Source organism: Panicum hallii, chromosome 6 (genome assembly GCF_002211085.1).
Source record: "Panicum hallii strain FIL2 chromosome 6, PHallii_v3.1, whole genome shotgun sequence".
NCBI lineage: Eukaryota > Viridiplantae > Streptophyta > Magnoliopsida > Poales > Poaceae > Panicum > Panicum hallii.
In genome coordinates this window covers 31,920,021-31,930,452 of record NC_038047.1, presented here as the reverse complement: position 1 = coordinate 31,930,452, position 10,432 = coordinate 31,920,021, and the positions used below count along the sequence as shown (strand labels likewise).

The 10,432-nt window shown below is 43.0% G+C and overlaps 1 protein-coding gene across 1 annotated transcript; it reads right to left on the bottom strand.

The window, feature by feature from the left end:
* Positions 1 to 257: 257 nt before the first annotated feature.
* Positions 258 to 3,496, bottom strand: LOC112896696 (pirin-like protein). Its single transcript, XM_025964790.1, has 8 exons — positions 3,262 to 3,496; positions 2,832 to 2,972; positions 2,668 to 2,717; positions 2,242 to 2,280; positions 2,088 to 2,116; positions 1,876 to 1,938; positions 1,025 to 1,128; positions 258 to 941 (listed from the first exon to the last, which is right to left on the bottom strand). The coding sequence occupies exons 1-8, from the start codon at positions 3,405 to 3,407 to the stop codon at positions 425 to 427; spliced, it is 1,089 nt and encodes a 362-aa protein (XP_025820575.1). The 5' UTR covers positions 3,408 to 3,496; the 3' UTR covers positions 258 to 424.
* Between the last annotated feature and the right edge of the window lie 6,936 nt (positions 3,497 to 10,432).

Sequence of the window (10,432 nt, the reverse complement as noted above, 5' to 3'; positions counted from 1 at the left end):
CATAACAAAAACGATATTAATTTTAAGATGTGAAACAAGTTATGCACCAGCAGAGAAGAACAAGTCAGAGATGACGGGAGTTTGCTCTGCAAAGTGCAAACCAACAAGAGTGTTAACTTTTTGCTAAAATTTCTCTGGTTGGAAAGTAGTGTTAACTTTTGCCTAAAATTTCGCTGGTTGAGAAGTCTGAAATTCTTAGAATTTTGCCGAACTTTAGAAGCATGCTCGTTGGTACTAGATTATCGTGCTCCACTGCAAAGCCAAACGGGGACGCATGTAGGAATCTAGATTACAATTCCTGGCCACCCATTTTCATGAACATTGATTCCAAATTGATCATACCTTATTACAAACACTTTGTACGCTATACTGCATTTCTTTGGGGGCAAAATTCTACAACTAGAAGCCATCCACGCCTAGATCTTCAGCGCTCGGCGGCGGTGGCGGCGTGGTCAGAGGTCCAGCCGTCGGCCATCTCGAAGCCATTGCGGCGTCGGCGGAAGTCCTCCCGCGCCTGCTCCACCTCCTCCCGGGTGTTCATGACGAAGGGGCCGTCCCGCACCACCGCCTCGCCGTGCGGCCGCGCTGCCACCAGCATCACCCTCGCGCCCGCAACCGCGCCCGCCGCCTCGGCCCTCACGTCTATGACATCGCCGTCGCCGCCGAACACAACGAGCGTGCGCGCCCCAGCGGAGGCGTCGCCGAACACGGCCTCGCCACCGATGACGTAGGCGCACGCGCTCCACCCGCGCGGGACGGGCTGGCGCAGGCGCGCGCCGGGCCGCAGGGCGACGTCGAGGCACAGCGCCGGGGTGCGCGGCCGCAGCGGCGAGCGCGCGCCCAGGCACTCGCCCGCGATGACCTTGACGGAGACGCCGCCGCCGCCTGTGGCGGCGGTGGGGATGCCGTTGCTCGCCAGGTCCTGGTACCTCGGCTCCACCCTGCACGCAGCGCAGCTGATCAGCGACTCCCAAGTCTCCCAATCCAAGAAACGAGCATGCATGTCGGCGACTGCGGCACTTACATCTTGTCGCTGGCGGAGAGGTTGACCCAGATGTTGATGCCCCGCTGCACGCCATTGCCGGCGGGCACCTCCGCGTGCACGACGCCGCGCCCCGCCGTCAGCCACTGCATCATTCACCCGAGCACGACCGCACGCTGGGTCAGTACTCAGTTGACGACGACCATAGATGCTAATGCTACATGTCAACTCTCTTGAGGTCTGACCAAATCTACACGCCGCTAGCTTTTCTTGAGTGGACTCTGACTGGCTACTCATGGTGGTCGGCGCGGAACAACGCAAAGGAGCTGCAGCATTTCTGCCACGTGCTAGTGCTTCTACGCCTACTTTTAACGCGAGGCCAGGGTGAATGGAGCGGCAATCCGGCAGATGCACCTGTTCTGTTCCTTTCACAACCAAGCATATGTGCTTATTTTATAGGGTATCTAGTAGACAATTAGGCTTTAGCTGCGCTGCTTTTTCTTCAGAATTATGCAATTGACAGTATATATATATGGATGGGCAATTTACAGTTTTTTTTCCTTTTTACTATGAGCAGAGTTTCATTTGCACACTGCAATCTTTGACCTTAAAGTTGATGTGAGTTTAGTTCCTAGTTGTTTTTCAGGCAACTCTCCATTATTTTGTCTCCTTTTCCTTGTATAATTAATTCGTGTTTTATCCGACTGCATAGTCACCAGAAACCAAGAGCCAATACTGAAATTTAGAAAATTGTGCATACAACCTCCTAACTAGTTCTACTATATTACAATAGAGCAAGGACTGGCTCATCTTGGACGTATAATTTAGAAATGGCATGCTTCTAATATACATAGTCTTTGTGCGTTCAATGCTGCTGTGATGGGAGACCTAACCTGAACATCTCCTGCGTTGATGGTGCCCTTGTGGCCTGAAAAGTCATGGTAACTGACGCCTCCCTGAGAGCAACCGGAAGACAAAACATTTCGTCAGCAATTTCAATTTAAGAAAAAAAAAGAAGTATCATATTGTTCAATTTACTAAATCAGCCTTGCGACATATTAAGTAGGATTCATAAGGATCATATGAAAATCGCATGAATTCGTACCTCGAGCATATAGGTGACGTTCTCAAATCCTGAGATACAGCAGCAAACAAACAAAGAAAAATAAACAAAAAGTCAGTCGTTTAGAAACGTTTACTTTGCTCTATTATAGAAGTAGATACTGATTGTATTGGTGATGCCAGAGGGAGATACAAACCTCGGTGGGGATGGTCAGGAAAGGCAGCTGGTGCAGAAACTGAAAAAACATAGGACGGAAAAGGAAAGGAAATTAAAGGTGTGAATGAATTTTGGATTGACTGCATATAATTCGTATTTAAGTCTATCGATCCATGACGGCACTCGAGACTTTTATGTGTTTCCTTCAAGTTCAAGGGGTGCGTTTATATTACACAAAAGTTTATGAAACATGTATAGGTGAATGCTAGACTTTTGATGGAGATATGAATAAGTGTGATATATATCAGGACATGTTTAAAGCTACTTTATCAGTTGCCATTTTTGCTTTGTGCATGAACGAGATGGCCAGTATATGTCAATATCGTTTCTGATGTTAACAGAAAAAAAATCCTGCTCTCTTTTTTTTTTACTGCAAAAAGGCGGATCATCTGGGAATGCTACGTACACTCGAACTCGTCCAAGGACAGGATCGGATCCAACTCCGGAAGCTCAGGCCTGCAGCAAGAAACGATCGAGCTGTAACGGTTAATATCAGGAATCAGGATTATCGCAAATGAACTCCAAGAAAGATAATATGGTGATGATGGCCCTGCGATGCTGGATTGTTACCTGCCGATGCTCCGCCAGAGCGCGAAGCCCTCCACGTAGGGCTTGCGCTCGCACGTCAGCGTCCGCACCACCGCCCGCGGCTCGCTCATCTTCACCTCGCCGTCGCCGTTGCCCTCGGCACGCCGCTCCTCGCTGCCATGGCTGGCGATCGAACATTTACTTGGTCAGCTCAAGAAGAAGAAGAAGAAGAAGAAGAAGAAGAAGAAGAAGAAGAAGAAGAAGAAGAAGAAGAAGAAGAAGAAGAAGAAGAAGAAGAAGAAGAAGAAGAAGAAGAAACACAGGAGGAGCCCGGCCGCCGGCAAGCCGGACGTCCATGCACGCGTTAGTTGCTCATGCCCTCCAGGCCGGCCGGCTGCGGCTAGCGAGGAGCTGATCGGTGGAGGAGAGAGAGCTCGCTAATAATCATCAACGAAGGGATCCGTGCGGGTACCTCTCAGTAATGGTAGTCTCCATGCCACCGGGCTTCCGCCTCTCGGCGAGCTCGGTGGCCGCCATTGCCGGCTTTCCGGTCGATCCGTGGATAGGAGACGACGGAGGCGGAGGGACCAGGGGCATGCAAGCGGTGGCGGCAGACATTGCGGCGGCGGATATATATGGTGTGTGTACGGAAGAAAGAATTGCTGCGCCGGCCGTCCCGTGGAGCAAACGAACAACGGAGGCGGTGGTGGTGGCTGTGGCTCTGGTCGTCGCCCCGGCCGGCTTTTAAATACCCGCGCGGCGGGAGGGCAGCAGGAGGCGATGGAAGGAGGATCGATCGCGATCGCGTCAACCGGAAGATGTGGTGCGGGGGATGTGTGGAGACAGACGAGAGGTGTGAACGCCCGTCGCGGCTTGGGGCCCACGCCCGGTGGTTGCGTACTCCCGCTGCATGTGTGGTGTGGTCCCACCGCCGGCCGCCTCTGACGCTGAGAGCTCGCGTACTAGCTCTGTCCCGTCCCGTCCCCTCCCGTGTGAACGCGGGGTTTGTCGCGGCAGCAGCATCGTCCCGTCTCGTCTACTCTCGTGATTAAGCCGGGCCGTGCGTGCTTGTGGTGCTGTCTTCTTGTGTTGTTTTGCAGGCAGCGGGCCCACCATGTAGAGAGAGAGAGAGACGGTGGTGAGGAGGAGCGCGTGTACGGAGTCAAGAAAAAGTCTTTTACCTTGGAGTTTTGTGAATGTCCACGGTAATTCCAACCCAATAACTAGATGATTTGTACAGAATTAATTAATTTGCTACGGTAAGTAAGTTGCTGATGTGGCAAGAGATTTAACAAAGAGGGAGGTGGAGGAAATAATTTCTCACCCAAAAAACCATGTCAACACGAGAATCATTAAGGAAGCGAGAAAGGAGATAGGGAGAAAATGAGAGAGAGAGAGAGTACAGAGGTGATTGGATGATAATTTATTTTTAAGAAACCATCCATTAGGAATATAATTTTTTATGTGCAATGTATACTCTCTCCATCCCAAATAATGAATATTCTTTTTATTTTACCAAATTTAGGACACATTAGTAGTGGTGATAAATGACCATGTTGCTCCGAATTACTCATAATAATTGTGATAGTGTTTAGTTTTCTAGATCCTGAATAAATGCACATGCATGGAAACCATCAAAATTGCATCAACCAGCCATTTGATTGTCTCTATATATAAATTTCTCTCTATAGTTTTTTTTTGTGTGTGTAGGTGTTGTTATAATTAGATGAGACTCACTAGAAGCTAAAGATGCACTCTTTAAGGGATAAAATTTGAATGCTAAATGATCACCTATTTTAGAACTGAGTGAGTATGTGATATGACAAGTATGGAAACTAATTTGTGATATCTGGGTTGGGACTACCTTAACAATCTCTAATAATCCTTATTTCCACGTAACCAGTGATCAAGAATATCCCAATAGCAGTTTCGGAATTATTAAGGAGTTGCTTTTGCCAATGAACTTTTCCCAATAATCTTTTCTCTTCTATTTCTTTATTAACACGCGCATTAACATATGAACAACCCATTTTGATATATACCCAAATAATTCAAAAATATTATGTGAATACCTCAAAAACAACCCATTAATATTTCAAGTCCTTAAGTTTCAAAATAACATATAAATTTCTTTTCAAACAGAACCTATGTCCTAGCAAAACCCAGAAGCTCTGATATATTTGAAATCATGCAAAAAGGAAAAGAAAAGAAGAGACAAACTCCCTATGGATCAAGGCTGCGCCAGCCCTGCCTCCATTCACTACAAGTTACAAGCCATGTTCATTATTTATCAATCGAAGCCATGGTGGTATGCTTCTTTATATAAATGTATTTCTTTACTTAAAAAAATATATTCGATTTGGACATGGAAAAATGATGTGCATAGAAGCAAGAGAATGGTGGAAGAAAGTAACATATTTCATGTGACATCAATGTCGTAGGTATAGGCGTGCAAGTTTCACTTGTTACAGGTCGTCATTGGACTAAAAAAATAAACTAAACGTAATTAGTTAGCGTGGAAGACATGAGAGTGTGGCTGTGTGGAACTTTGAGAATTTTGGAGGGAAAGGAAAGGAATGGAATGGCTTTAAACCCCATTCATGCTTCACATAACCAGTTTGAATGCAAGGAGGCTACGAAGTCTCATCTCTTGCTGTCGCTGGCGCTGTAGTATGAACGCACTTCATTTGTTTGTCTCCGTTGCATTGGCTGTTTGCAAGTTAGGTTGGAGCCAAACCGAATCGGTCCAGCCGACTTGTGCCGTGCCAAATCAGTTACGGGTAGGTAGTATTTTACCAGCCACGGCCTAGTGCTGCTCTTCATTCTCTGTTTTCCCCCCTTTTACTTCAGTAACTGTTTATACAGATATTTCACATACTAGGAGCAGGACCTCTGAGTCATGGTCACAATGCGAGCAGTGTGAACCCCAGTCTCATGAAGACAAACGACAGATCCGGCGCCTAATATAATCTCTGATGTCTGTGAAATTATTCTATTCTTTACCATCATCTGTACATGTGCAGATGGATGCAGTTTAAGCAAATAATGCAGTCTTTGTGAAGATAAGGGGGAGAGGGCATTTGTGTAATAATCAAGCAACACTCGTGTACTAGTTTTCTAGTGTGAAAAGCCTCTGTGGATTTGTCTTGGTTGTCCTCGCTAGCTGAGCTATACGTGCCGACCCATCGTTACGTACGGCTATAGCATGGCTGCTGTTCTTCCTCCTTCCTGATGAAACTGTTCATACCACGAAAATGTCACTTTTTCCGTTCTTTCCAGGAACCTTTTTTTAGCATTTGAAAAAGAACAACACGGGTTGCCAATATTATTTGTATGAAAAGTGCGAGTATTAGGCTCCCACAACACGTATTTATCCTCGATAAGTTTAATTTTGAGCTTATTATTGTGTGACTATGTTTTGTTTTGTCTGCTAGAATCAAATTGATATATTCGAGAGGCTAGTTATATATATGACAGCAAGTCACAATTTCCTTTTGGCAACGGATGTGAATTACATGTAAGTTGCGGTGGTGTACCATGGTTACAAAAATACCAGCCTCGGACCTTCTGTATTTTTGTAATTTTAATTTCAGTTTTGGAAATTCATATTTTTTATATGACTCATCAGATGAAGCCAAACTTTATACAAAAGCTATAGGTTTCAACACGATCTACAACTTTCCAGTTGATTTTTTTAAAAAGTTGTTTTAGTGTCCAATAATAGGCCAAAATTTTAGACAATAAAGTATCACATTGGATACTTTCATCGGTAGCGAAGTACTCCTTCCATCCCAAGTCCCAATATACAAACTTTCTTTGCAAAAAGACCAGGAAAGATATTTAGTGTGGAGCTACTTAACTACTACTTGACAGAGATAAAGGTGTAGTAATACTTGCATGTGCTAGAGTTCGTAGTAGGAGCAAGCTGCCTGTACCCAATGCTCATGTATGTGAATGGAACCAAGAAGGAGGCGCCTTGTATTTTAGGACTTGACAAAAAATTGGTTAGGCCTTATATGGTGGGATGGAGGGAGTATCACTTCTTTCATTGCAGGAACCTTTCGTGCATTTAAAAAAGAGCAACACTGATTTGCCAATATTTTTTTAATGAGACATGTGAGGATTAGGCTCCTACCAAGAGAATTGAATCAATCCGTTTATTTGTGTTTATCTTTGATAGTTTTCAGATTTTTATTGCGGCTATGTTAGGTTTTGGCAAGTTGCTTTATCCAGAGGTTAGTTGTATAACCTGAATTATGCTTTCCTTTTGGCAATAATAGCGGCGCGCCATAGATGATTATGCTTTCCTTTTTTGTAGTAATATATATAGTGTGGCAAGTTATTAGAGCATTTCATTTTGGGTTATGTGCTACGAATGTTTCCAAACGTCCACTCTCTGACTCTCAATGTTTATTGAATTAGAAGGATCACTAAAATAAGCTTTCTGTTTGCACCAAAATTTGATAATTTTTGGCTAATGGAGTATATGGAAGGAAGCTGATAATTTGGTATCAAAGAAGGACACTATCGATCAAGGAAGCTTTATTGGTAAGGACTTTACAGAAGGAAAATTAGAGACCGCGTGTCTTAATATTTTCTTTTGTTTAGATATTTCTTGTTATGCAAGTTTTGTTTAGATATTTTTTGTTAGGCAAGTTTTATGTCAGCCCATGGTATAAATATAAGCCCCGGCTATTGTATCAACTATCTCTCGATCAATACAACTTTTGGCGCATCGCCACCCTCTTTTCCGAGGTTTTCATCACCGGCGGAACTTGGCACGTGACGTGGGTCTGCATCACTTCGATCTCCGGTGAAGGGTAAGTTCTAAGTTCCGCCAGCCGTGGCAATTGTATCAATTGTATCAGCTATATCAGCGTCGCTCAAGTCTGCATCATTTCGATCTCTTGGATGGCTCGAGATGGCTCTGGTTCGGTTGGTACAGTCGCCTACCAGTTATCGATTCCTATCAAGTTTTGTAAGGCTGCATCGTTCGACCTCGAGATCTGTTAGAACTACAGTTATCTTTATTTTGCTTAGATCTATCGGCTTATATCTATTGAATCTGTTACTTCGCTACTAATAATAGATTAATTTCTTTATTAAAAGTATCAGATTAGTTTTCATTAGCGGATAGTTCTTTGTCTTGGCCTTATTTAAGCTTTTATTTTAAATGTGTCTTGTCGTAACTAGGTTCATCGCTTGTAGCCTTTTATTTATCGCCCTACTGCCAACGCTATCTCGGTTAGGTCCGATCCAATTGGTGGTGACGGTAGATTAATTGTTATCGGCTTGGTGGTTCTTTTTCGATAAGATAGATGTTCAGTAATCGCTCATCTTCATCGGACTCCCAGCCGATGTATGTTTCAAACATCGAGCCTAAATTTAATATTCTGTATCACTATCGGCCGATTGTTTTATATTATTATTTATCTATCAGGATCAACATCAGACATATAGCTGATAGATTAAACTCCTATCGATATCGGCTGATATCGCTACATCAGCCTATCTTGTCAGTTGCAGGACCACACTAATTGGCACGCCTCGAACCTCAACATTCAGGACTTGCACTGAGTTAAGCAGAGCTCCCAGGCCGATGTGTTGCTCGTGAGAAATCATTATCGCCTGCGCGATTTTTTGCGGCAACACTTCCCAATATTTTTACAAATACATTAGTTTTGCTTTGGTTCAGATAAATATAAAAAGGCGAGGCTATAGCTGAGCAAAGATCTGAATATGTAAACCTGCTTCAGTGTGAACACAATGATATCCAAATCAATCATGTGCTTAGGAATTCCAAATCACAACTAGGACAGCTGAGCATGTGTTCTTCCAATATACAACTAATTGAAGTGCACATACCGTCCTCTACCATCTAATTTAATCCTCACAAAGGAGGATCACACATACACAAACAAAAATGCCGTATCCAAGTTCTCCGAGTGTGAAACGAACTTCTGTCGTCGCAAAGATTTTCTTTGCACTGACCTAAAAGAATTCCGGCCGGATTTGTAGGTACGTTTTTCTTCACCCATTCGTTAAGCATGCAAGGTCGAATGGACACTTAGCTTGACAACAATGCACGCAAATAATGATGTGAGAACTTAGGTCATCTATAGAATTTTTTCCATTGCGATGGAATAAAAGGGTACATATAATAAGCTCTACATAGGTCATTATTAGATCGAGCTGGGCTGTCGGTAGCTCTCGCTGTGTGAACACCCGGCGCAAGGTTTTCAGCGCTGCGCTAAGTTACGTCCAGAAGCAGTCATAGTAAATGACAGACCGACACATCACAACTAGAAAGATGTGCATTACGGCTTCTCTAAGATCTCAGCTACATCCTCTCGCAGAGTCGCAGACAGTCAAGCTGCGAAGGGACACAAGTGCAAGTTGGATCAATCTTTTTCATGACTTCATATGAATATATGTACTGGTACAATTATATTTTGGTGAAAGCATTTTTTAAGACACATACATAGCCAACCATGATGATAGATTTAAAAATCACAATGCTCAGAATATTGAAAGTTTAATGGCATGAACTTTATTTAGAACATCAGATAAAAAAGAGAGGGAACAATAATGTTTGAAAAAACTGTACTTTTGTTGGTGGAAGGGAATGAATGAAGTAACAAGCCTAGATTTTGGAACTCAAGAATTTCACACCAACTGCAAATGGAACTTTATGAAACAATATGATTCATGCATGTTTTCATGAAATTCTAATATTTGAAGCATAATTCCTTAATTGAGAAAGCAATAGGCAACATATATAGTTGTATAATCTTGGGACACCCTTGACGATTGTGTGAACACGATAGGGGTAAAAAGTCATGTTTATGAACTCAGAACGCATTAAACTTCCGATTATTCACTCTACTGTAGTACGTACAGTGACTAGTGATATAGTAGTAGTACATTATTGGCAGTGCGTACCAGTAATTATATTGAGCTAAATGAAAGTATAAATTAATATGTGTTATTAAGCCAAAAACCATAAAACTATACAGCATCAGGATGCAGATTTACTTTGCACGAAACACTAGATGAGTTCTCCCGGCTTTCGTATAGGCAGTGCTCTTAATTCCAAAATTTAGCCGTTAACTCATCAGTACATATCGTCATGGAGTGTCTCATTTGTGCAGCATTTGAACCGGTCAGTTCTTAGCATGCATAGCTAGCCGTCTCTTCCACAGAATCTTAAGCTTTACGAATACCAAGTGCAGCGGAAGTGACCACCCAATCTAGGAAATAATAAAAACGCACATTTCGAGGAGATATCTACATTGTGTAAGCTCAGAAATGTTTATGTTGTAGGCAGGGACATTTTGCTTCTTTCGAGAAGGCGAGAAATTGTCACACTGCTAAACGTAATTTTTAGGGAGAATTATCATAAAACTCCGATTTTAAATCTTTAACTACAAAACTGGATAATTGAGTTCATCCAACTATCGAAACCGAATAAATTCAGCCCTTTGAGTGCTTTCAAAGGAGAATAAAAATAAAAAAATTAAAGTTCAAACTAAAAAAATCCATAAGTAATCCATTTTAAATAAAAAAATAAGGAACGAGTGCCAATATTTTTTTAATGTAACGTGTCTATTGCCACTCTACTCGTTAATTATTCATATCAAATT

Coding starts and splice junctions, on each gene's coding strand:
- LOC112896696 (XM_025964790.1), bottom strand. CDS start 3,407: ATGTCTGCCGCCACCGCTTGCATGCCCCTGGTCCCTCCGCCTCCGTCG. Junction 1,939..2,087: donor ACGTCACCTATATGCTCGAG/GTACGAATTCAT, acceptor GGTTGCTCTCAG/GGAGGCGTCAGTTACCATGA. Junction 1,129..1,875: donor TCAACGCAGGAGATGTTCAG/GTTAGGTCTCCC, acceptor TGAATGATGCAG/TGGCTGACGGCGGGGCGCGG.